Genomic DNA, 26,619 nt, shown 5'->3' with positions numbered 1-26,619 from the left:
ATTTTGCTGCCACAAGGACACACTCGTGACTCTCATCTTCAAATAAAGAGCCTCTCCTCAGGGCTGCGCTTCCTCAACTCCCCTGCCCCTTCTGCTGCTGCCCAAGATCCCCAACCCTCCAGCCCGGCTCAGCCACCACCTGCCCCTGCCGGAGCGTCCTCCCCCCAGCGCCCCCTGCGTGTGACCCCAAACAACGCTCTTCAGAACGTGATCATGGCAGCCCGGCGGGCAAAGGCAACATCTGCGGACCCAGAGAAGCACCTAGACTGAGGCATTCATTCAGCAGACATTTATTACGAGCACCTGGCTCCACGCAGACACAATGGTGTCAGAGTGGACAGATAGGGACAGACTGAGGCATTCATTCAGCAGACATTTATTACGAGCACCTGGCTCCACGCAGACACAATGGTGTCAGAGTGGACAGATAGGGACAGAGTGGACAGCTCCCCTGCCTGGTCTTCCAACCCCACTTCGACCTGGTTGGACAAGGCACCGGAGGGACGGCGTGCTGTCTTCTCATCCAGGGAACACGAGAGGCACAGGACAGTGGAACGTGGAGGTGGAGACACCCGGCACGTGGCTGTCTGGGTCTGAGACCGAAGGGGCCGTGGCTTGCATGGACGGCGCGGGAGTCACGGTCCTTCTTTTGGAAGATGGTTTTGGTTATTTCCTGAACAAGGGGACGTGCTGGGAAGAAGGCGGCCAGCAGGGGCAGTCAGAGAAAGCGCTAGTGGGCGCAGATTCGGGAGAGCTCAGAAAACGTAAGAGGAAAATGCAAGGAACTAGGAGAGCTACAGCCATTCGGAGCTGGGGGCACCCTGGCCCACGGCCCCGGGACTCAGCACCAGGTGCCTTCTCAGATGTGAGCAGTCCCAGGTCAGAGAGATGCTTGAAGCGGAAAAAGTAAGACACCAGTGACCCCTACACCCTGCAGCTGGGGCCACCAGCGTCCTCCAGGCCCCACACATGTTCCCTTCCACGGTGGGAACCCTGAGAATGGGACTGTCCCATACAGGGGACCAACAGCCCTTATGAGTGGACCCAGTGTGTAACCCCCCTCCCCGCCCCAGTAAAAAAACAGCCGAGGAGTTTGTTCATCGGCCCGTTCATTTGCGTTTCCTGAGTGCCTGCCCAGGGCTGGGGACTAGGGACAGAAGCCCCTGTTTTCACATTCTGACGCGGGACATGGGTCACCAGAAAGCATTTACAAGGCAGCGCGGCAAGTGCTGGCGTGTGGGGCGTCAAGGACGGACGGGGGTGACAAATGTCACGGCTTCATTTCACTGCATATTCTGGATCCCAACCCCTGCCCCCCACCCGTCCCCAAGCCAAGTTTGATATTTTTGTCACTTTATGAGACCAGCAGTCCTCTTTGTGACCTCCATGTGGCCTTTATGAATAGACCACTCGGGGACAGAAAATTCTATGCTTTCTTTCCTTAAACACCTGAATAGCATTATTTACAAAATTCCCTTTCAAATTTACCCAAATATCATACTAGAATAAATCACTAGACTGCACTTATTATTTTTTCCCTTTTCAACTTCTCAGCTAAATATCTCCATTGTCCCGACGACTTCTGGTTCTTAATTTCTTGATACACACATTGTCATCATCCTGTTTGGGAAGAAAATAGAGCTCTTAAGTAATTGAAAAGAACAATTTCTCATAACCAACTCTGCAAAAACCCAAATCCTTAATAGGTGTGATGCAGGCTTTTAGTTTGAGGAAATTAATTTTAAGGTTGGAAATGAGTTTTGAGATGTGTCATGTGAAAGGTACTTTGGTTTTTTAAAATGTTACTATTTGTTTTTTAAAATTTAAATAGGAAGCTTTGTAACTTACTTTTAAGTTAATACATAATAAAAAAAGAAAGAAAACTTCTACGTAAATATATGCTTTTTTTCACTAATTAAAAAATACCACTCAAAAAAGTGAATTCAAATGTATAAACAAGACAGGACGTTTTGGGTCTTCTAAAATAATCTGTGTGTGAAGTGGACAATCTGTCCATACTCAGTGGGTACGGCCACCTGCTGGGCCTGTTCCAGGAGCCCCGAGGAGGCTCATCCCTCTGGACAGTCCGGTAACGCAGGAGACCATCTGCTTTCTCAGAACCAGGGGGGCATCTGCTTCTGCTTCTGCCCCTCCCCCAACCCAACAGCCCACCAGAGGCAGACCCCAACAGTGACCGCACCAAGTGATCTTGAACACCTGCCCTGTCCCTGCTCTCTCGTAGCTTAAAAGGGGGCAGGAGGGCCCAAAGACACCCCGGACAGGGCCATCACCCCATTCCGGCAAGCAGGAAACAGATCCTCCTGCTTTCGCAGCCGACACTAAACCAGATGTTGGAACAGAGCCGTGGCCCACAGCACTGGCCTCTAGATCAAAATGCATGCTGAGAAAAGTATAGCACTAGGGAGCTGCCGACCCCCCTTCTTTTAAGCTAAGAAAATGGAGTATTCCCCAAAGAACACCAACTGGACTTAATCTTGCTGTGGATTTATTCCAGGGCAGACTGGATTTAATCCAGCGCACTGGATTTATTCCAGTGGCAGACGGCTTACGTGCTGCTCAAGGTGACAGGACATGAGCAGGCCTGGCGTACCACTTGCTGTGTAGACACTGGGCTTCCCTCCCTTCTAGCTTTTTCCACAGGAACTCCTGGGGAAGCCGGACAGGACCGCCTTTCTTGCTTTAGGAAGTTTCGCTGAACTACCGGGGAGACTGAAGACTGATACCTAGAATTTTCTTAGTACGTTGTACGCAGCCAGAAAGTACTGTCTACCTGCATTCCTTGCTCTTCCTGGATGGTGACTTCACAAGGTCAAGTTTCTACCGGAAGTCGAATTCCCGAGACAGAGACAGCTGAATACAGCTCCGATAAAATACACGGTTTAGACTTACGCTTCCTACAGTGGTATAACTAGGAGCCGACAATGTGTTCTATTTCCTTGCTTTTGCACATGGGGCAAAAATTAGATTGTGATACTCGTTGCTCATTAAAAAAAAAAAAAAAGGAAAACAGGAAATTACTTGCCTTTTTTATATTTTCAGCGCATCTCTTGGCATTCCGAGTTACCCTCTGCTGGGGTTCACTCTCCAAAGCCTTTCCTCCGGGAGGGACTGTGATTTTTCTAGATCTCAAACGCATGGGGTCTGAAGGTTGCCTTACTTCTTCCTCCTGCTTCTTCTCCTGGACACCCACTCTTTTCTCCCTTTGCTTCTCCTCGGCGACGTCCGGCGAGGGCATCCTAGTGGGTCTCGCAGACCTCAGACACATTCTGCTTCCCCGGGCTTTGCCCCCAGATGCCGCTTGCTTGGCTCCGTCTTCCGGGCTTTGTAACGCTGTCTCTTGGGATGTCTTCAAGGGCTTCTTGTCACTTCTTTTTGTTTTCGGCTTTTCTGTCGCTGTTACAACAGGCTCGGGTCTTTGCTCTTCTGCCTCGGTCTTATTTGGACGTCTAGAGCGCAGGGACCTTCCCTAAAAATGTCAAGACATCCGCAACGTGTCACTCATGAGTAACGCAATTCTCACAATTCAGCATGGAGAGAGACACTCAAAGTGAGCTAAGAATCTGCCTGAAACGTTAACGGTTGTCTTAGAAGATGCCAGGAGGCACTTTGTCCCAGCGAGAAATCCTCTCCACTGGTAAGCGAAGGAAGTCGGCCTCAGTTTCTATCACCATACCTGAGTGTCGTATATGTCAAATTGGATTAAAACAAGCACTGACAGCGCATTCTAGAAAAGTGCCCCCTTTTCGAGCTGTAAACGATTTCCCTGTCCTTCACCAACCGTTGCTGGAGCAGGACGGGGGAATCGCAATTTCTGGAACCGAATTTACGAGCTTTGCTCCGTGCAGGAGTGTCCCCCCCACCAGCCTCACCAACCCGACAGGTAGGCTGTTCTCAGGGCGCAAATCCCCACGCAGATCGTCTACCCAAGTAAAGAATGGGGCAGACACCACCCCGACCCAGGGCTCCTGCCTGTGGGGTCTGGAGCGACAACACGGGACTGAGCTGCCACCTTCTCCCGGCACCTTTCCCACCTGTGCAGAGGAGCAGAACTCAGCCAGGTTCCGAGAAACTTGTCAAAATTCGCTGTGACAATTTTGACCAGTTTTTCTCCCCAATTCGTCTATTCTCTCTGTATGTCCCCAAAGGATCCTTTGCCTGGGTCTGCAGATACTCAGTGTGGAATGCAGACCCCTTGGGAAAAGACACTCATCCGCACCTTCAAGCCAGGGACAGATGACACCAGACATTTGCCCCAAGAGCACCCGCCCAGGATGACAGGGGCCCCAGCATCACCTGATGGCTCGGGGGCGAGCCGGCCGTTTCTCTTGCCCGAGGTGTAGCTTCCCTGCTGCTCCTGGGCGGGTCTCCGGGGAGACGCATGGGCTCTGCTGCGACCCTCAGCCTCTTCTTCACTGTCAGGGGCTCTGGTGCATCACAGCCCTCCTGGGGAGCTGCCCTCCTCCTCTTCTGGGGCGGCTTCTCCTCCTCCGCGTCCTGGGCGGGGGTCACGGAGCGCAGCCTCTTTGCTCCCGTGGAAACTTCCTCGGTTCCTCCTTCCCTCTTGGAGGGCGGGGAAGCGCCTCTTTCCCTCCCAGACCCGACTGGCTCTCTGCGGAGCTCCCCGTCTTCCTGGGCTGTTGCCCGACGGGCCCTGAGGCTCCTCTGCGGGACGCTCACAGCTTGCCTCCCGCCCGGAGGGTGCACGGGAGCCGCCCTGACGCCACCAGCGTCCTCTCTGGCTTCCTGGCTGGGATCGGGCCCGGGGCACGGCTCCGGCTCAGGCTCCGGCTCCGGGGAACCGGCCAGGTCTTCCAGGGCCGTGGCCTTTTCCTTAGGTGCTCTTCGCCGACTCTTCCGGAGCATTCTGTTCTCTGCAGGGCTCAGGGTCTGCTTTGGGGCGTCATTCATGCACCTGAGGTCTCCGTCGCTACCGGCGGGTTCTTGGCTAGAGACCACACTTGGCCCGCGCCGTCGGGTGGACGTCCGCGGAGCTGATGGCCCTCGCCCCACATCCGCCTGCTGGGGAAGGGTCTTGACTTGCCTCCTTCTACTTGTTGGCTTGTGGACTGCATCTGCTAGTGGCGATTTGCCGGGGACTGGGGTGGTTTTGTCGTCAGTCACTGGGTCCTGGGTGTGCTCTGGGGTTTGGGAGAGCTCCCGGAGGCCGGCCAGGGCTAAGGACGGGGCATTTTTCTTGGATGTTCTTGACCCCCTCTTGCTGCCAGCTCCATTCTCCGCAGAAGGCCCTTCCTGCTCCGCAGGCTTACCCAACAGTTCGAGATCTCCCTCAGGGCCTCCCGCTTCTCTGCCCGACTGTGCCTTTGCCCCCCGCGTTCGGGTGGACTTCCTGGGAGCTGACGGCTCTTGCTTTATGTCCACTTTCTGGGGAGAGGTCTTGAGTCGCCTCCTTCTACTCATCGGCTTGTGGACTGGGTCTGCTAGTGGCGATTTGCTGCGGACTGCGGTTTTGTCGTCCGTCACTGGGTGCTGGGGGCGCTCTGGGCTTTGGAAGAGCTCCCTGAGGCCAGCCAGGTCTTCTAAGGACGGGGCATTTCTCTTGGGGGTTCTTGACCGCCTCTTGCTTCCAGTGACATTTTCGGCAGGGTCCATCTTCTGCTTTGGGGTTTCCTTGAAGAAGCGGACGCCTGCTTCAGCACCTCCCGGCTCTCTGTGTGTGCGTGTGGCTTCCGCTGGCGTTTGGATGGGCTCCCCGAGAGGTGCGAGCTCTCTCTCGGAGTCCGCCGTCCCCTGAGGCATCTTCTGATGCGTCTTCCTCTGGGGTGCTGTGTTGACTGTCTCTGCCAGCGGAGATCTGCCCGGCGTTACTGTGCTTTTGACAAGAGCTGCTGGTTCCCGGGTGTGCTCTGGGCTTTGGAAGAGCTCTTTAAAACCGACCAGGTCTTCTAGGAACTGGGCCTTTTCCTTACCCGTTCTTATCCCCTTCTTGCTTCTGCTCATGTTTTCTACGTGGTCTAGCTTCTTCCTTGGAGTTTCCTTAGACAAGCTGATGTCTTCATCACCACCTCCTGGCTCTCTGTGTGAGGGCGCACGTTCCCCTAGGGTTCGGGTGGACTTCCTGAGAGCTGAGGGCTCTTCCTCTAGATCCACTTTCTGGGGAGGGGTCCTGAGCCGCCTCCTTTTGCTCATTGGTGTGCTGACTGGATCTGCTAGTGGAGATTTGCCGGGGACTGTGGTGGTTTTGTCATCAGCCATTAGTTTTTCTGTGTGGTTTGGAGTTTGGAAGAGCTCCCTGAGGCCAGCCAGGTCTTCTAAGGATGGGGCATTTCTCTTGGGTGTTCTTGACCGCCTCTTGCTTCCAGTGACATTTTCTGCAGAGTGCACTTCCTGCTTTGGGGTTCTGTTTAGCAATTTGATGTCTTCATCACTACCTCCTGGTTCTCCATGTGAAGGAATGCTTTCCCCTGGCGCTCGGGTAGGCTTCCTGAGAGCTGAGGGCTCCTTCTCTAGGTCCGCTTTCTGGGGAGGGGTCTCGAACTGCCTCTTTCTACTTGTTGGCGTGTTGACTGGATCTGCTAGTGGAGATTTGCAGGGGACTTTGGTGGTTTTGCTGTCAGTCCTTGGTCTTTCTGTGTGGTTTGGCGTTTGGAAGAGCTCTCTGAGGCCAGCCAGGTCTTCTAAGGACGGGGCATTTCTCTTGGGTGTTCTTGACCGCCTCTTGCTTCCAGTGACTTTTTCTGCAGAGCGCACTTCCTGCTTCGGGGTTCTGTTAAACAATATGATGTCTTCATCACCATCTTCTGGTTCTCCAGGCACAGGGATGTTTTCCCCTGGCCTTTGCATGGACTTCCTGAGAGCTGAGGGCTCTTCCTCTAGCTCCACTTTCTGAAGAGGGGTCTTGAGCCGCCTCCTACTTGTTGGCTTGTGGACTGGATCGGCTAATGGAGATTTGCAGGGAACTTCGGTGGTTTTGTTGTCAGTCACTGGGTCCTGGGTATGCTCTGGAGTTTGGAAGAGCTCCCTGAGGCCAGCCAGGTCTTCTAAGGATGGGGCATTTCTCTTGGATGTTCTTGACCGCCTCTTGCTTCCAGTGACATTTTCTGCAGAGTGCACTTTCTGCTTTGGGGTTCTGTTAAGCAATTTGATGTCTTTATCATCACCTCTTGGTTCTCCGTGTGAAGGAATGTTTTCCCCTGGCGCTGGGGTGGGCTTCCTGAGAGCTGAGGGCTCTTCCTCTAGGTCCACTTTCTGGGGAGGGGTCTCGAACTGACGCCTCCTACTTGGTGTGCTGACTGGTTCTGCTAGTGGAGATTTGCCGGGGACTGTGGTGGTTTTGTCATCAGCCATTGGTTTATCTGTGTGGTTTGGTGTTTGGAAGAGCTCCCTGAGGCCAGCCAGGTCTTCTAAGGACAGGGCATTTCTCTTGGATGTTCTTGACCGCCTCTTGCTTCCAGTGACATTTTCTGCAGGGGTCATCTTCTGCTTTGGGGTTTCTTTGAACAATTTGATGTCTTCATCACCACTTCCTGGTTCTCCGTGTGAGTGTGTGCTTTCCCCAGGTGTTTGGGTGGGCTTCCTGAGATCTTTCTCTAGGTCTCCTTTCAGGGGAGGTGTCTTGAGCTGCCTCCTTTTACTTGTTGGTGTGTTGACTGGATCTGCTAGTGGAGATTTGCAGGCGACTTTGGTGGTTTTGTCGTTAGTCATTGGTTTATCTGTGTGGTTTGGTGTTTGGAAGAGCTCTCTGAGGCCAGCCAGGTCTTCTAAGGACTGGACCATTTTCTTGGGTGTTCTTGACCGCCTCTTGCTTCCAGTGACATTTTCTGAGGAGTGCACTTTCTGTTTCGGACTTCTGTTAAACAATCTGATGTCTTCATCACCATCTCCTGGTTCTTTGTATAAGGGCACACTTTCTCCTGACATTTGGGTGGACTTCCTGAGAGCTGAGGGCTTTTCCTCTATGTCCACTTTCTGGGGAGGGGTCTTGGGCTGCCTTCTACTTGTTGGTGTGTTGACTCGATCTGCTAGTGGCAATTTGCAGGGGAGTGTGGTGGTTCTGTCATCAGTCACTGGGTCCTGGGTGTGCTCTGGGCTTTGGAAGAGCTCTTTGAGGCCCTCCAGTTCTTCTAAGGACTGGACCATTTTTTTGGGCGTTCTTGACCGCCTCTTGCTTCCAGTGACATTTTCTGCAGGGGTCATTTTCTGTTTCAGACTTTCCTTGAACAAGCGGATGTCTTCATCACCACTTTCTGGTTCTCTGTGTGAAGGCATGGCTTTCCTTGGTGTTCGGGTGGGTTTCCTGAGAGCTGAGGACTCTTCCTCTAGGTCCACTTTCTGGAGAGGGGTCTCAAGCTGCCTCTTTCTACTTGTTGGCGTGTTGACTGGATCTGCTAGTGGAGATTTGCAAGGGACTTTGGTGGTTTTGCTGTCAGTCCTTGGTTTTCCTGTGTGGTTTGGAGTTTGGAAGAGCTCTCTGAGGCCAGCCAGGTCTTCTAAGGATGGGGCATTTCTCTTGGGTGTTCTTGACCGCCTCTTGCTTCCAGTGACATTTTCTGCAGAGTGCACTTCCTGCTTTGGGGTTCTGTTTAGCAATTTGATGTCTTCATCACTACCTCCTGGTTCTCCATGTGAAGGAATGCTTTCCCCTGGCGCTCGGGTAGGCTTCCTGAGAGCTGAGGGCTCCTTCTCTAGGTCCGCTTTCTGGGGAGGGGTCTCGAACTGCCTCTTTCTACTTGTTGGCATGTTGACGGGATCTGCTAGTGGAGATTTGCAGGGGACTTTGGTGGTTTTGCTGTCAGTCCTTGGTCTTTCTGTGTGGTTTGGCGTTTGGAAGAGCTCTCTGAGGCCAACCAGGTCTTCTAAGGATGGGGCATTTCTCTTAGGTGTTCTTGACCGCCTCTTGCTTCCAGTGACATTTTCTGTAGAGTGCACTTTCTGCTTCGGGGTTCTGTTAAACAATTTGATGTCTTCATCACCATCTTCTGGTTCTCCAGGCACAGGGATGTTTTCCCCTGGCCTTTGCATGGACTTCCTAAGAGCTGAGGGCTCTTCCTCTAGGTCCACTTTCTGGGGAGGGGTCTTCAGCTCTATGTTCATCCTGGCTGGCATGCCAACTAGTTCTGGTTTTGAAGATTTCTGACACTTTTCTGTGGTTTTGTTTCCCACGTCCATTGGTTCCTGGGCGTGAGTAGGAGTTTGGGGGAGATTTTGGATGCCCCCCAGGTCTTCCTTGGGTTCTGTGTCCTGCTGTCTCTTGAGGGTGGTCAGGTTGGCTATTGGATCCCATCTTTGCTCTGAATATCTTCTTGATCTCCTCACAGCCACCATCTTTTCAGAACTACCTTCTGATTTGATAGCTTTCTCACATGTGTCAAAACAGCTCTCTCCTTCCTCAGTCGCTCCCTCTGGTTTCTGTCCTCGCTGTGGAGTTTTCCTCACACGTCGCCCTGACATGTTCTCAGCAGTGTCTGTGTTTGCTTCTTCGTTGCTGTGCCTTGGACCTGGCATCTGTGTGTTTCTAAGCTCCGTGGACCTTCCAAACCTGTTTGCGCTTGACGCCACCTTCAGAGGCTCTGCCTCTAACCCTGGAGTCTTCTCGATGTTTGCATTTACTCGAATAGCCGGTCTTCTGAGGGGAGGGCTGGCAGGACTGTGATCGGATGGCTCTTGAGGTTTACTCTGAGTCATGCGCAATACATTTTCTCCTACAGGAAACAAAAACACGCATGAGAAATCGATTCTCTTCCCCACGTTGTGCCGATCTGGTATTTTATGTTTATCATAACAATGTTATCTGGTGACCAACAGTGGGTTCATACTGAGGTGATAATTCTACAGGGATCAGACATAAGGAAAAAATCCTTAAGAAAGGTCTCCCGTAGGGCACTGCACCGCATCTTGGGCACCGGAGCACTGTCATTCTTTTCCTTAACATGAGAAGCAAACAGCTGTGTCACCTGATTCCATAACATGGCTTCCATTCGTGGGCTTGGGGTCCACACCGCACAGGAAAACTTGCTTCTGTTCCCTCTCCCACAGGCAGTGGGTGCCCAGTATACCCCGTACTCAGGTGAGAGCGCCAGATGAGCTCATTTCTCCCACCAGGAGCTCACAGCTCCACACGGGCCACCAAGAACAGCAGCAGCGATAACCACACAGTGAGCACATTCTCCTTCCCTTTCGTTATTTACACTTATTTTGAGTTTGAGAAATTGACGTAACTGTGATGAGACATCATTCTACTTCTGTGCTGCTCAACCTCTTTAAATTAAAAGAAGGCAGAAGCTAGGGTGCCTGGGGGGCTCAGTCAAGAGTCTGCCTTCAGCTCAGGTTATGATCCCAGGGTCCTGGGATGCAGCCCCGCATCGGGCTCCCTGCTCGGCAGGGAGCCTGCTTCTTCCTCTCCCATTCCCCTGGCTTGTGTTCCCTCTCTTGCTGTCTCTCCCTCTGTCACATAAATAAATAAGTAAAAATATTAAAAAAAAAAAGGCAGAAGTGTACATAGGTCCTTTATAATTGTTATATTACTGTACTAAAAATTATTAATACAATTACAATTACAATTATTAAAAAATTATTATTAAAATTAATCCTTTCTATGCCACTCACTAAATACCAACATTAGTTCAATTGCTAATAGGAATTTCCCCTGAACATAACAGAACTGAGAAGCTACAAATGGTATTTTTTCGGAAGTATCTATTGTAGAAAAGTAATACGGCATCTGTTGAAACCCAAAAAAAAAAAATCTTTAATTCCTACTGAAACCATCAAAATGCAAGAAAAAAAAAAAAAAAGCAGTAAACCAACCAAAATTTACTGAAGTGCACAGCGGAGGTTTTTCTCCCGAATTGGGTACTTCAAACTCCTTTCCGATGAAGTCCTCTGAATTTGAAAAAGCCTTGGGGCATGGGCTCATTGTTTGTGGCTTCTTTTTGGCTGGAGTCTTGAACATTTCAGTTAACCCTGTGATGTGAGAATATTGGGAAAGCGATTAGCGTATCGTTCCCCGTGCCATCAGCCACGCCGGCCCTCAGACCCACCAGAGGAAGTGGCAGAGTGCGAACAGGGAATCCCTCCGCAGAATTCTCGGGAGACGGGGTCATGCATTAATAATGAACTCATTTTGTTGAGGAAGAGCGAGGAGATGTTGGAATCGTATCTCTTCTTTGTCTTCCTCTTGGTGAGAAAATCTAACGAAGGCAGTCGACAGCTCAGTCTTCGACCGCTGCCCTGATCCCGAGCACCGGCTGGAGACAGAGCCCGGCTCCCCGAGCCGCCTGTCCCAACATCTGGAAACCTAGCGTTCTCATGCTGCCTTAAAAAATCCCAACTTATGTAGACCTGGGTTTTACGTACAAATAACACATCCCCAATTTTTAAAAAATGACATCCATTGGGCTGTCCACGAATAGTACTGTCAAGTGATAAAATCACTATGTTTTCATTTTAACACCAAAACGTAGCATTGACATAACAGAAGAAAAGAACCATACAGTTCTTCAGATGGAAGATTTATCTTTCTGAAACACTCACTCGAATTTCCTCTTTTCTCACTCTGCCATCGATGGGTCGAAATGCTCTGTCTGGTATGTTTGCAAATTGTGTTTGGGGAACCTGTTCTGAGGGCCCCCAGATCAGACAGTTCACTTAAAAATCTCAGCCCTCTGCCCCAGTTCTGGCCTTCCGTAAAATACCCCAGAGCCAGGCTTGTGCACAGATTGGTGTTTTGACATGGGAGTCATTCACACCAAGGGGTAGAAGTTGTTTGCTTTCTAGGACGGTGGATGGAAGGAAGGTTGGGAAATCCGCCGTCCTGGGTACTGAGTATACAAACTTCTAGTAATTAGATCTTAAAAATATTTTTAGAATTGGCCTTCAAGGCTCCATGACACAGATGTTAGTTACACTCGTACGTAATTTATAAGGAAACACGTATGTGCATATGTCTGCATATAGGGGCATATACGCGCAACTCTTTCTCATTGAGCATGTTTTCAAAACTGGCAACTGTTCTGCATTATTGTGGTTTGTTTTTTTAAAGCTAAATGCATTGATCCAACTATGACCGCAATCACAGCATCCTTATTTGGGTTCTACAGAGGAGTATTCTGATTCCATCTTAAAATATGCCCGGAAAGAAAAACGAGAACCCTGTAATGGGCGGTGGCGTCAAGCGTCACCTCCCTCCAAAAATGTGCAAGGCAGAAACCAGTGGTCAAACCGTGTGGCATAAAATCCCAACCCGTGGGCTCTTGCCTTAGTTCTAGCCTAGGACAACATAGGGAGGTCCCATCGCATTTCTGCTGCTTAAGGGAAACCTCTTCGCAGGACTTTGTTTCAAGACACAGTTAAGCTTCATGCAAGGGAAGGAAAGTATGAAGCAGAGACACGTGACCCAAACCAGTGGCTCTAACTTTGGAGCGATGGATTAGTAGAGATGCAGAGAAGGGGCAATTTTAAGGGCAAGCCTGCTCTCTTCAGCACAAAGCAGCTTCCGTGCTGCAAGCCAAGGCGACGGTGTGTGTTTCCCATGCCCACCTGCTCCCCGCAGGACTCATGAGCCTCTTTATTACTGGGGACCCCTTCTTGTTCTCCAAATCCAGCCTTCTCTTGTGCCCATCACCACCCCGGAGGTCGACTAGAATGTTTATCCTCCCCACATCCATTCACAGTAAATGCAACTGTCGCACCCCATCCGCATCCTCCCACCGAGGGGGCATTTACCTGAAAGATCTTCATTAAAGTCTATTTTCTTGTTGAACACAAGGTTGTTGAGCATTCTGTAGGGCCGAGTGGGCACGTGTACCTTCTCGATGTGAGCTTTCCCTATTATTATGGTACAAGGAGAGTTGGCATGGCCTGTGCTGAACTGACTGTGAACGTTGCTAACAGGCTTCTGGAAAAAAAGATAACAAGAGAAGCAAAATGTCAAAGCGTCAAGGCACACACCGCGGAACCGCGCCGAAGAGCATGAGGGGGAAGGGCGCCCCCTACCTTTGGAGTGGTCGTTCTCTTGTGCCTTTTGCTGGGCTGCCTCTGGGGGCCATGTTTAACCACTTTAGCTTGTGTTTGTTTGGCTCCGAGTTTTACGACGTCTGCCCACGATTTTGCCACTGTCCAAAGAAGAAAGTGCTGAAACATTTCCAAACTCGTATTCCTGAGGAAACGACCCTGAGGACCTTCTCTGCCAACCCAGCACTCACCGATTAAATTGGCTTCAGAAGCGCCGCTCCTTCTTCTGGAATAGATCCTCTGCAATAGCTCGTGTTGGCTCCGATCGATGGAAGCTCTCTTCGAAGGCAAGGTGCCGCTCTTCCTGCCTCCCCTCTTGGGAGTGTCTGTGGGATGAGGAGATGCGCCGCCCCTGGAGACGGAGGGCAACTTGGACGACCTACGGCGGGTGTCATTTGCCACTGGAGAAGTTCTCGTCAGATTCCGAGCTGGAGATCCCTTACGCTGGTCTTGTGCGCAAACTTCCAAATGGATTTCTGAAGAATCTTCTTTTCTTGATGGTTGAGGGTATTCCTGAGGAGATTTAAATGTTCATAAGAAACCTTACCACAGATGTAACATCTCTGTAGGGAACGTGAGAACCCTACTCAAATAAGAATTATAGTTGTTTAAATCTTGAAACACCAAAGCGTTTCATCTACTGTCTATCAGGGGCCGGTAGAAATGGGAGTCTGTCCCCCGCATTTTAGAAAAAATAAAAGGGTAATAAAACAACAGATAAGTCTTGGTTGGGGTATTACGGGTAGAAAGGAGAAAAGGAACCTCCCAGGGAGTGACAAGTGAGCGTGCCCTGATCTGAACTGGAGAAAAGCACCATCTGGAAGTGTCTAATCCCCTTCGGTCTACACGGAAGGAAGGCTGCTCATTTCTGGGAGCCAGTATTAAATGGAAAAGGAGCCAGGCATACCTTACCATCCTTTTGGTATGAAAGAAATTAAAGACAGACCAGGCCCTCTGACAGGGATGAGCCGTGAGGCCCTACCTTTCTAGAGGGCTAAAATCAGGAGGACAACACAGCCTAGGGTAGCTGACTCAAAGTTCTACACAGCTGATGGTCAAAATCATAGATGGCTGACCTCTGAGATTTCCCTTTTCACCTTATAATTCTAAAAGAAAAGCAAAAATGCCTTATGGTTATGTGTCATGATGTCTCCAGATTCTTTGTAATTTTAGTGGTTTTGGTTTTTTGTTTTTTTTTAAGATGGTATTTATTTATTTTGAGAGAGAGAGAGAGTTGGAGTGTCTCTCTCAGAGGGAGAGACAGAATCTTCAGCAGACTCCCCAGCTGAGCGTGGAGCTGGACGCCACCTTGAGCTAAAAGGCAAGCAGAACGGGCAAAGACTTGCCCCTGTTCAACCTCCTTAGAATCGTACGTCGAAGCCCCAGGAAGGAGCTCAACTTTAGATTTTTTTATTTTCAGTTTTTGATTCGAAAGAAAAAGGCCTTCATCGTAACTGTACTGGTGGTGGGGAGTCTGGAAAGGATGCACCACGGGCATGAGTGAGAAGACTGTCCGCCCAACGTACCTTGATGATTTTCTTCAGGACAGCTGGAGTGTGGCTGATGAGAGACCTCCTCGGGGTCTCTCCTCTCTTGAGAGGTGTATTAGGAGGTAAGTTCTCATCAAATAACTCGGGCTTCAGACGACCACCGAAGGAGACCCGCCTTCTTTTCAGGGGCGTTCCCTCAATCTTATCTGAAGGAAACATGAATGTGGAGAGGAATGAATGGTGCACACTTACATAGACTCGCTTCAGGCTCCTGTTAAAGACAAGCCGCTGGTGAAGTTCACTGACACCCAACACCCCCTCACGCTGTCCCTTTGTCATGCTGAGGGCCTGGAGTGCTTCAAGAGCTGAAGAAAGATCTAGGGACAAACCAACAAGATGTCAAGTCCCAACTGGACAAGACAAAGACTTTCTAAAAAGGGTGAGAAATCCTGTGTATTGATAAAGGGATCCAGACCGGTGGCGTCCACGCTGGAGCTGGGCAAAGACAGAGATGGACGTTTCTACAGTGACCTGAGAAGTCTTTTTCGAAAGCCACGTATGGACTCGGGGCTCACCCAGACCGACCTAGTGAGAAGTCATGAACTTGACAACTCCAGGTGATTAGAATCGGCAGATCATGAGTCCCAACCCCACTGCACATCCTGGTGAACCAGCACGCGACAGAAATCCCTTGTCTGGGTGATGCCTCTTCGGAGACCCCTGGGGACATCGTGACGGATGCATACGGGTCTCATTTCTGAGAGCCGCGCACCTCGCCCAAGGGACCCTCTGCAGACGGAGCCCAACAGTAAGCTCGCTACTTTAGGACATGCTCAGAGCCCCGGGAAGTGTGGGAGGGTGCCCAGGGGACATGCCAAGCCTCCTCCAGAGGTCACAGCTCTGCCACTCGCTATGTGACATGAGGCTACCAGTGTCCCTATTTGCAAGAAGGAAATCACAGGAACCCCGTCCCGGGGGCACTCCTGCTGCCTGCTCAAAGGAGTAACACGGTGAATGTCCGAAAACACCTACAACAGCACCTGATGCATACACTCCTGGGCGAAGTCCCCAGTTGTATAAAAAACAAAACCCAAAACCCGAAACAGAAAAACTGCTCGTAAGAGACCCTGAGAAGAGTATGATTACCGGAGAGACGCCCCATATTTAAACATTTCCAAAGGACTGACTTTCCTGGACCTCACTTACGGAAGCAAACTCATAGGATACAACAGCTTACAGTTCAGAATTACAACTTCTGTGAAAAGCCATTACGCCTGGGCGCCTGCATGGCTCCGTGGGTTAAGTGTCTGCTTTCGGCCCGGGATCGAGTCCCGCATCGGGCTCCCTGCTCGGTGGGGATCCTGCTTCTCCCTCTGGCCTCTCCCCTCCCATGCTCTCTCTCTCTCAAATAAATAAAATAAAATAAACCTTAAAAAAAAAAAAGGCAAGCCATTACGCTTATTGGGTTTATCTTCCTTCCTATTTTCTCATAGGTGCACCAGGAGACTCCCAACATGGTGTTGGACCCCCTTAAGGCCCCCGGTGGTGTTCCTCCCTGACAACCTGCACTCCGCCCAGAGCCCCTGGTTACGAAGCTCCAAGACGTGAGGACACGTCTGTCAGGGCAGATGGTGCATATGGCTGTCGCATGAGTAGACAGCCCTGCCTCCGGGACCCTCCCCCTACACCAGAGCCATCGCTACCGAGGGAAGGAAAGTCTCATGACTTCCTATCTAGGTACAAAGAAGGTGTGAGCCTGTGGGAGAAAATGAATGTACAGGTAAGTAAACTTACTAATGGAGTCACCAGAGCTGCTGCTATCAACTGAACTACGGCCCGGGAACCCAGAGCTCGGAGGCCCGGTGGTGGCGCCCCCTCTCTCAGGCTGGTGCACGGAAATGCTCTGAGTCTTCCTTTCAACTTGAACGGGCAGTGGAGCTAAAACAGCGGGAGTCTGAGATTCTGGTTCTGAGGCAAGAACGTCCACACTGGAGGGAACACTCGCCCTCTTCTTGGACAAGCGTTTTTCTGGTGTTGCTCCAAAATTATCAGCATTTTCAACGTTAGTGGGTGTCGGATTTCTGGCTAAGAACTTCCAAGGAGTGAGTGTCTTGTTATCTGTCCCGAAGCTGTCCCTTTGAGCTGGATTCACGGGTTCACTTCCCCTGGGAACACGCAGGTCTTCACTCCGACGTTTTCGTGAGGAATGGTGAGGAGAATGATGGACCGGGGTCTCGGTTCTTGTCGTCTCCTTAGGAGGGATGCTGGGACCCGTGGTCTCCTTGGGAGTCTGAAGGGCCTCCACATCCTTTCTCCTGTCCTCTGTCTGGCTAATTCCTTGTTCTCCCAAAGCAGGGTCTGCCTTCACTGGGGTGAATCGACCCGACCTCGGTCTGGATTTACGTGAGACCAGGACTTGTGTCCTGTCTTGTAGCTCACCTGAACATTCGTTCTCTGATGCACAATGACTCTGGGGCCCCGACTTTTTCCCACTCTGTGGAACAATTCCTTTTCCTGATTTCATGTCAAACTCTTCCTTCATTGACTCATAAAGCTCCCTAAAGGGAGACTCCTGGTTTTCACTATTCTCAGGACACCATGTAGAGGGGAAAGTCTTCAGTTCTCCATGACAGCTCACTAAGACAACACTGGAATCTTCCTTAAAATCCCTGGCTGTAGGATCCATTGCATTTCTGAAGTTTTCTCCAGGAAGTTCTGAGGAACGGACAGCATTAAGGGATTTTCTAGCAGCGTGATCTTTGGGACCATCCGGGGCGGCTGGTTTGCCATTCTTGACGTGTACCAGAGGACTTCCGGAAACATTTTCTTCACAGAGTTTGGAATGGGCATTGGAATCTTGAATTTTCCCATCTTGGCAATGAGTTAAGAAATAAGAAACAGAAAGTTCAAGATTTTCTCAGTGATTAACACTGTGCAGTATTCAAATTTTACAACCTTTTCAAACAGGCTTGCAATCTAGTTTTTCACCTAGCTCACAAACTACTTAATGCCAATGCATCAAAGAAGTATTCTGATCCTCGAATTACGATGCAGACAAATAAATCACATCGGCCTTCTGTAACCAGTACGAGGGGTCGATATGAGGGGTCACCGGCTACTATCTACTCGATGAAACTAACACCCGTGTTCAGTTTACACGTGGACGCTCTAGTAAGTATTGTGCCCCATGCATCTCTGGAGGATAAATTAACTCAGGTGCCTGCTTGTTGTGTTACGTAAACCAACCTCCTAACTTGTGTGAACCTAGATGTAGAACGCTGGTGTTCTGATTACCTTTTCCTTGCCCTAACCCTGCACAGAGAGCTGATCGTGCAGGATCCCAGAATAAAATCAAAAACTACTAACCAGGGTCAGAAGAGAAGCTAGACCTTGAGACCCGATGCAGAGAATCCTGTGAATTGGAAAAATAGAAACAGTGAGTTAGGTGCTTGTTCAAATCCCCACAGTCATGTTTATGAAAATGTTCTGGCTCTGGATGCTCTTTCTTACCAAACTCTTCTGGTAGGAATTTTAGAGACTTTGAGAAAGGAGCCAAAGACTCTGAGGGGTGAGTGCTCATAATACACGTATTTCTTAGCGGATTGTAAAAAACATATAATGATAGAACAAGAAACAAACTTGAAGCTCAAAACTGTTCCAATGGAACCTCAGTTGAGTTTTGCTAACTCCCTCAAACTTCTTTCTCATCACCCTATGAAAGAACCAAGGCTAAAATTAAACATCACCTATGTTCAGCGTCTGTGAACCTATCAAGGGCACAGAATTTCTGACTTAATACTTAGATTTTTCAGAAAGAGGCTGCAGGACCTGCAGTGAGCTGGGGCCCCGCTCGGCCTGGGGGCTCGGGTCGGCAGGTGCACCCAGGCCTGGATGTTTAGGAGAAAGTGAACCCGGCTCATCACAGGCATCGTGCCCTCTGAGCCCAGCAATCAGATCCAACACTCCTACCTGGCCCCCACGGCTGCCTTCACAATCTGTCAGAAGATTTTTAGGGGGCGAGGAACAACCACAGAATAACAAGGATGTAAGGTACAAAAAGTTCAATGTTGCTTCAGAGGAAGAAAGTATCTCATCTGAATTAGGATGGGGGAAAAAAGTCACAAAGTATATCCAAAGGCAAATAATTTAACTTCTCCCTAATCAATTTCAGATTTCTTGGTGTCTGAAACATTGCTTCTCTAACTTGCCAAGTGGGGGATCAGTTTCTTATTTCCAACTTGAAGTTGGCCACGGATCTTAGGACCAAACAATAAAAATGAATTAAAATTAAAATATATGTACAAAATATAAGCGTATAAGCCTATTTTTGTACCATTATATTCCAGACATAAAAGTCACCATCAAACGGCTGTAACACATTCTCAGTATTCAGTTTCAACACTGACTTTATCACCGTCCAGACAACAAGCAGCTGGTAGGCCTTTGAGACCACTTCTAACTCAAAGTCCAGCTTTTTGCTTGGTTCCCTAACACCTACCAACAAAGTGGTTAGAGAATCTCGAAAGCGAGCTTTCCCCCAAAGCCAATGAGGGGTAAGATCACCACGAGGGTCCTTTCTCTAGGAAGGAAGCAGCATGTCGCCAGGGTGGAGATGTTTGGTTGAAGGTTTCCTGCTAATTTCAGGCATAGGATGATAGGATTTTTTAAGCCAGTGAATTACAGCCTAGTCACGGAAGACCAGCTTGGCCAGCTTCAGCAAGCTTCCTAAATCTTAGCGGATGGGTCCAGGACGGCATCCTGACAGAGCTGCACTCTTTGGATGGACACAGATTCTCTGGCACTGACGCAGCACAGTGACGCTCTTGGGTGGCAGGGTTGTCTCTCCATCAAAGTCAGGAGGCATCTCTGGGACTCACAGCTCTGATGTGATCATTTCAGATGCAGAAGGATGGTAGAACAAGTAACTGGGAGACAACACAAGCCACAGATCTAGGTCTGAGATTTTAACTCTATGTGATGGGCTGTCCTCACCAAAGGTTTGCAAGCGCACATCATGAGATAGTCCAGGAGCCTTCAGGCCAAAATGCAGGACTGACTCAGTCCTCTCATTGTAAAGGTAAAAAAAAATCATAGTTGTAAGTTTTTTCAGTATGTTTAAGATCTCAGGTATCTGTCCCTCTCATAACTGGCGAGTCACCCTCCCTTGTGAGATGTCACTCATCGGCCTGCTTACAAATGATCTCATAGTACCGTGCAGAAGGACCAGAGCCCCCAGCTGGATCATTTCTACCCCCCATCACCTGTTTGCGTTTTTGTCCCGGGGATTCTGTCGACTCGCTTCCATTCCAATGACTTTCATTTTCATACCTGAAATGCACACAAGGACAGACACACATTCAGACTCCAGCTCTGTGACTGATGGACAACCTCCTCATCTCATTCACGTCCAAGGAGCGAGGAACAAACTTGAGGTTTTATTCAAGAGATTCACTATATTCGAGGAAATAGAGGTAGAGTCAGAAAAGATTTCACACTAAAGACTTGGACAGGTCACCTCAAATTTCTTTTGGACCAGTGTTGTCAGAGGTGAGGACCCAGATTAACTTCTCAACGCAGACAAGCTGTGTGATTTCAACAATATCCGAGCACCTCCTCTGTGAAAACCTGCACAGGGGAGCCGATCGGATTCCCACGGGTTTATACCCACAATCATCTGAGGGCTTGGAAGGTCACCAAGGAAGCCGAGGCCTGAGGCACTTGGTGATGTCACCCTTACTGCAAGGTCACCACAGAGCCATCCTGTATAGGAACACTGTGACCTCCTGTTTCTTGACTACCGCGTCCGCATCTGAACAAAGACTGGCATATTTTTGAAGATGGAGACAGATTTAACAATATACACTGTCCTTCGACCAGACCCCGGGCATAATTCACAGAACGGTGGGCATTCTGAACTTGGCCTCTGTCAGGTGGCTTGATCGGAAACAGGCGGGTGTCTGGACTTACTTCTCATGGCCTCAGAGTTCATGGTCACATCCCTCTTCCTAAGCCCCCTTCCCCATTCTTGTGTTGGAGGTATCTAATTATCTCAGTTAACCTCAAACTGAACGGTATCTCATTTGGGGGAAGAAGTCCTAGTTTCCACTCCACATCAAATGCTTCCTACCTAGAGTCTGTTTCCTGGAAGTCAAGTTCACAAGAAGCCCCGGGAAGGAGATGACCAACAGAACACACGGGAAATACCCGCTCAAGACGCGTGGAGGCAGCAAGGTCAGCGCGCCATCTGGCGGCGTGACGGCCAACGTGCCCAGTGTGCGCTGCCTCCCAGGGACCTGAGGCCCAATCAAAGGCACCTGCCGGATGAGCGTGGAGGATGAGAGGGGACACCCGGAGCCACCAGCAACCCTGGGCGAGCTGGAGGGGGCATTTGCCAGCGTCAACAAAAGAGACATCAAGATAAAAATTGCTCCTGGGGATGAAGGACACTTTATAATGATAAAAGGATCCATCTATCCGGAAGATAAACGGATTGTAAAGAAAAGCGCACCTAAGAGCTGGTTGTAAGAGACAACCTGAGCCTTAGGGATTATGACAAGTTGAAAGCCAAGTGCCAGAAAATAGGATAGTACACAATTACTGATAAAAAAGCAGGAGGGAAGGTACAGAGTATCTCAGAAAGATAAGCCACAGAGCTTCACCCACTAGGACAGGATTCTAAGTTTCAACACTCTCAACGGAGAGACCGCAGAAACAGAAGAACTAAAAAAAACAGAAAGAAAGAAAAACCCTCAATGTGTGATTTCAACTTAAGGGAGCCACAGGACACATATTCTTTTCAAACATGCAGGAGAGATTAGTAAAAAATTAACCACATCTCGTCATAAAGCAAGCCCTCGACTCACTTCAAAACCTGGAAATTTAACAAACTTCTGTCCAGAATGAACGAATTATGTATATACCCGGGATTTATTTCAGTGAAATAGTCTGACAGCAAACAGGACATCCGCGCTTGGCTCTCCCAAGCACGGAGCAGAAGTCAGCGGCAAGGACACACGCCATTGTTTCAAATTCAGAGTTTAATAAAGACCGACGGAACCAGACGGTTAGAGACACATGCTTTCGTAGCACAACTCCAAAAACTTTGTTATCAGAAAAGCCACTAGGGTGGTTTACTTGGTGAGGGAAAGAAGCAGTGATTAGAAGACCTTTCCAGAAGAAGGTTCTGGAAATATTCTGTCTACAGCTTGAGTGGTGTGTTAGTTTGCTAGGACTGCCGTCCAAAATGCCACACGCAGGTGGCCTCGACACAGAAACGTACTCTTTCACAGTTCTGGAGGCTGGAAGTCCGAGATCAAGGTGTCGGCGGGACTGTTCTCTCCCTGAGGCCTCTGTCCCGGGCTGGCCAGGGCTGTCCCTGCGGCCTTCACGCTGCTGTCCCTCTGAGCACCTGCTGCCCTTCTTCTGTGTCCTCAGCTTGTCTTCTTGCAAGGACACCAGTCAAATTGATTAGGACCCACGCTAATGGCCTCTTTTTAACTCAACCACCTCTTTCGAGACCCTGTCTCTGATACAGTCATATCCTGGCTGGCCGGGGATGAACACTTCGACATAAGCTTGTCTTGTGTCTTTTCCCCAGGACCATTTTTTAACTTGAAAATGAAACAGAAACTGAAAAATGCATGTGGCTTCACCCCGCCTGCACCAAAAATAAAACCCCGGGAAGGCCTTGGTCACCCGTCTTTGGCCCAGCTGCGTGTGTTCAGACCCTGAAAGGGGGGTCACAGGAGCCCCACGTGTGATCCCCACTATGCCCATGTGACTGCAGACAGAACCAGTGCAGAGCGGCCGCGCCACACGCTCTGACGTCATCTGTGGCACAGGAAAGTCACAGACGTCTGCCAAGCATCAGCGACTAGCTTCACCTTCACCCACCTGAAAGATCGATCGACAATCGTGATCACATCGCCGTGCTTAAGGTGTACGGGCTCCGCAACGACAGCCCCGTTCACTTGGGTCGGACAGGTGGAACTGAAATTAAACAGTGTCGCCTACAGAGTAGAAGAAAGGGGAAACTCAGATGAGTTTGATGACTGGGTAAAAAGTGCCATGAAAAGGGAAAAAAACAAAACTTCAAACACTCACTTACCTCCTGCCCACTGACTTCAATTTTGCAGTGCTGCTTTGACACCACAGGGAGCTGGATTCGAATGTCACATTCAATACCCCTTTGAGGGAAGAAATTGAGAGTTTGAGGCTGACGCAACTTTTTTCTTTCTTTTTTTTTTTTTAGAAATCCCATGAATGCTTCAAAATAAAACAGCATCTGACCATATGTTTGATCCAAAAATGAAACGGCAGAAGGGGGTAATCAGTCAGGCGATGTGACGGCCTATGCCTTTGGCAAATAATTTTGACAAGTATTGTGTAAGCGACTGTTTTAAATCTTTAAGACTTTGGGTACTTGAAAACAATTATAATGGAAAATATTAGAATATAAAACTGGGTTGCTTTTACTGAAATGGCTATGTTTATAAATAAACATAAGGGAGGACTTCCCATCATTTTGGAGGACTGTAACGATTTCTGATCCTCTGTGCTTTTTTTCCATAAAGAAAGGTTTCTGTGTGTTCCTCTGGAATGTTATGTATGTTCAAAGTCTTCATCATCGCTACGGGTGCTGTATTTTATGCTAACACACCTGTCTCTTCACATACAAACAGATAATCACATCAGCACCTACATCACGGGGTTGTTCAAACGATGAATGAATTATACATTTCTGCCCTTTGCCCGGCAAACTGTCAATAACATTGACTCATGAACTTTTCATTGCTTTAGAACAACGCTGTATGAACGGGCAGATTCACAAGACTATTATTAAAAATACGAATGCAAACAACAAATACGCATTATTAGATTCAGCAGGAAGCACCAGAGGGGGAATTTCCAAACCCACAGGCCAACTAATCCAAAGGGTCCTTAGTGAAGTCTCCTTGGGTCCCCGGGTTCCCTTTATTGCAAGTCTGAACAGTCACACACTCTCCGCTCTGTTCTCCATACACTGCCCTGCAGCTGGGACTATCTCTTTCTAGAATGTGTATAAAAGTTACAAGGGTATAAAATAATTGCAGAGCTGGAAGTCGACTCCCGAGGGCTGACCGACTTGGTCTGTGTGAGTGTGAGTGTGAGTGTGAGTGCTGCGTTTCTTGTCCCTGCCTAGCTGCACGGCGTTCTTAGCCTTCGTGGGAAATCGTGGTTTAGTGGTTTCGGTCGTGTGGCAAATAGGTTGTAGAGGACAGCGTGGTTTGTCAGTAGCCGTGGAGAGAGCAGTGTTAGATCTGTCTGTCCCTACAGAGAAGTGGGTCAGCCACAGAGGTCTGTCTAAACTGTCCGGTTGTCCCACAGAGTAACACTAACCGGGGCTCGGACACACGGTTGTTTTATGTCTCACGGTCTCCTAACCTTGCCAGTCTGGGCACTTTTGGACAAAACTTTGTTCTTGTTTGAGGTTTTGTTCTCCGGTTTCTGTGTTTATTTTTGTGGGTATTTGCCTCATTTCCAACCGTGAACTTTGCAGGCAGACAGATGTGACGCAGTACTTAAGTTCTAAGGGGTTTCTGGTAGTGGGGCCATTGGTTGGCAGGAACAAGTCATGCTTTTTCTCTAAAGGGGGACAGGGGTGGGAATCCACGAGACGAGCAAAAGTTAAATTGTTTGAAGAATTTCTCGATTGGAAATTTAGGCTTTAGGTTTTGTTGCTCTAGTTCCTAGAATAACTTAGAGATGCTGCTCATTTGTCCAGGGACCACCCTAACTCCTGGGATCCCACACGTTCTTTCACTATAAGAAAAAACAAGCAATTGGTGCAGGGCTCTCTGTGTTCTGCCTCTGTCCTTTTTTAAGACGTACTTTTCACAAACAAAGCAATTTAAAAAAAAAGAAGAAGAATATCACTTTCTACCTAAGTCATATGACCACTTTTGAATGGGTTTTAAATGATAAAATCCCACATAAAAATATATTTAATCACAACTGTAGAATCACCAGAATTACTGACATTTGACACCAAAATGTTTTTCCTTCAAAGCGAAAAGAAGCTATGGAAAGTGAACAGCCACTTTAAACTAAAGAGAATTTGATTTTTAGATAACAGAATACTGTGGGGAGAGAGAGAGAGAGAGAGAGAGACCATCTCATTAGAACTGAGAACTTGGGTGGCTGCAAACTGCCAGCTAGAATCCCTATGGGTCAGTGGCTGTTAACCTCAGCACCACTGACATTCTTTCCAGTGGGGCTGGTCCTGTACATTGTAGGGTCCTTAGCATCCCCCCTGACCTCTGTCACTGATGCTGCTGGCTTGAACCTCCCACACCGTGACATAGAAAATTGTCTCCAGACCTTGCCAGATGTCTCCTTGCAGGGCAAATGAACCCTAGGCTGAGAACCACGGGCCATTCATGTTTCCACATTCAGCCCACGCATCTGCTAGGTAGAAAGTGCCGCTGGTCACCTCTCTCTCGCCAGACCCCCACCAGGCACTGCGTGTGTAATTATGAACGACACAGTCCCTGTGCTTGCCCAGCTTAGTAGTGGGAGTCACAGCCAAAGACTGATCACGCTGCGGGGTGTTAGGAAAGACCAGAGCTGTGGTCACTGAAGCGTTCTCTTTGGGGAACATTTAGAAGGATATCTGAAAGCTGGAAAGGAGTCACTTACATAGGGAGACAGAGAGAACATTCCAGTCATAAGAGTTTAAAGTGGCCAAAAGCACCTCGATGAGCTTGGAAGGTCTGAGGTGAGGCAGAACACGGTGGGCACGGGGCCGGGTGTGGGTAGATGATGGTCGGGCCCCACCTCACAGGGCTCCACAGAGGGTGACTTATCATTTTATAAGAAATCCCGGAGGAGTGTGCCTGTCATATAGGGACCGTATTATTTACCACCAACACAGGACAGCAAGAAGAAGAAAGTTCTTAAAACACTACCAGGACTTGTTTTCTTTTTTCCAAAAAACCAACAACCAACGCGTCCAATACAGAGCCTCCTCCCTCCTTTGCTCAGTTGTGTCCCCCCCAGCCAAGGCACACCAGGTTTGGGAGGGTTTCAAAGGAACATGCTGGTCGTCTAAAGGCCTGCAGGGAATCAGGATTTGAGAATAATCTACGTTTTCCTCCATTTAAGGATTTTATCAAGTCAATTTTAAAACACGTTTGATTAAAAACGATACTTAACTATATAAACGTTGTTTTCAAAATTCTATTTCCTAATCAACAGCCCTGTTACATTGACAAGAAGTCGGAAAGTCCCAGCAAATTGGGGGCCGGCATTTCTGGTGTGTTACTCTGTGACGGGGACGTTAATGTCTCTGAAACTAAATTGTCCACCCCTGCCCGGGGCTCACCTTCCGAACAAGCAGGTGCTGAGGCTCAGTGGGAAGTGGGGACCGTCCACCCCACTCCTTTTGATGGTCACAAGGCGTCCTGCAGGACCCATTTTCTAAACAAGACTTTATATAATCCGGATAGGAAGGCCAGGCATCAAAAGGTTTGCTGAAGCACACTCACTGCAGGAACCTGGCCCTGAGTAAAACAAAAACAAAACGCGGGGCATGGGGGGGTTACTCTAAAAACAAAGAGCTACTCACCGGGAGGTGACCAAGTGGGCTAGCCTGTACAATTCGCCAGGCTCCTGCCACCCGGACCGACGCGCTACTGGGCCCCTGGGGGACCCCAGCCAGGCCGCGCGTTGCACCCCAGGGCGCCCCCCAACACCCAGTGGCCCCCAAAGACCCGCGGCCAGGACGGCGACCATCACGGTCGAGGCTCCCGGGACCGCCTCGCTAGAGCCCCGGCCGCATCGCAGGCGCGGTTCCCGCAGAGCAGGGGTCCCCGCGGCCCGCGGCCCGCCCGCCGAGGCGCCCCCACGCCCGCGTCCCCAGGACCCGACGCCCGCCCCGCCAGCAGCCGGCCCCCCGCTCCGCCAGACGCAGCCCGAGTCCTCACCAGGAACAGCCGGAGGGTCGCCCGCCCGCGTCCGCCGCCCGCCCCGGGCTGCAAGGACCGGGACAGCCCGCGGCCACGTCCGCCGCAGTCCTCAGGGCCCCGCGCCGTCGCCTCCGGGTGACCGGGGAGCCCGGCCCAGCCGCGTCCGGGAGGCGCCCCGCGTCCGCCGCTCCGCG

At 49.8% G+C, this 26,619-nt stretch overlaps 1 protein-coding gene across 2 annotated transcripts; it reads right to left on the bottom strand.

Annotated features, from left to right (window-relative positions):
- Positions 1-274: 274 nt before the first annotated feature.
- Positions 275-26,578, bottom strand: MKI67 (marker of proliferation Ki-67). 2 transcript variants are annotated; one of them, XM_045068486.1, is made up of 15 exons: positions 26,444-26,578; positions 25,843-26,020; positions 22,588-22,666; positions 22,374-22,489; positions 19,742-19,808; positions 17,847-17,892; positions 16,275-17,351; positions 14,517-14,686; positions 13,182-13,503; positions 12,973-13,091; positions 12,703-12,874; positions 10,786-10,941; positions 4,315-9,680; positions 3,044-3,487; positions 275-1,620 (listed from the first exon to the last, which is right to left on the bottom strand). In XM_045068486.1, the coding sequence occupies exons 2-15, from the start codon at positions 25,932-25,934 to the stop codon at positions 1,555-1,557; spliced, it is 8,292 nt and encodes a 2,763-aa protein (XP_044924421.1). In that variant the 5' UTR covers positions 25,935-26,020; positions 26,444-26,578; the 3' UTR covers positions 275-1,554. The 2 variants fall into 2 exon arrangements, with proteins under 2 accessions (XP_044924421.1, XP_044924422.1); XM_045068487.1 differs by lacking the exons at positions 16,275-17,351; positions 26,444-26,578 and having other exon boundaries at positions 25,843-26,019.
- Positions 26,579-26,619: the final 41 nt, after the last annotated feature.

This window comes from Mustela putorius, unplaced genomic scaffold (genome assembly GCF_011764305.1).
Source record: "Mustela putorius furo isolate JIRA1106 unplaced genomic scaffold, ASM1176430v1.1 tig00003909_pilon_pilon_pilon, whole genome shotgun sequence".
In the NCBI taxonomy this organism is placed as follows: Eukaryota; Metazoa; Chordata; class Mammalia; order Carnivora; family Mustelidae; genus Mustela; species Mustela putorius.
Note: the sequence above shows the minus strand (reverse complement) of the source record. Positions and strands in the feature narration are given on the sequence as shown.

Bases quoted from the DNA above. Each gene is read 5' to 3' on its own strand.
- MKI67 (XM_045068486.1), bottom strand. From the start codon at position 25,934: ATGGGTCCTGCAGGACGCCTTGTGACCATCAAAAGGAGTGGGGTGGAC. The intron at 19,809-22,373 runs GTGGGTGAAGGT...TGTGCATTTCAG, and splicing joins ATTGTCGATCGATCTTTCAG to GTATGAAAATGAAAGTCATT. The intron at 17,893-19,741 runs GTGATGGGGGGT...TCCAATTCACAG, and splicing joins CGGGACAAAAACGCAAACAG to GATTCTCTGCATCGGGTCTC.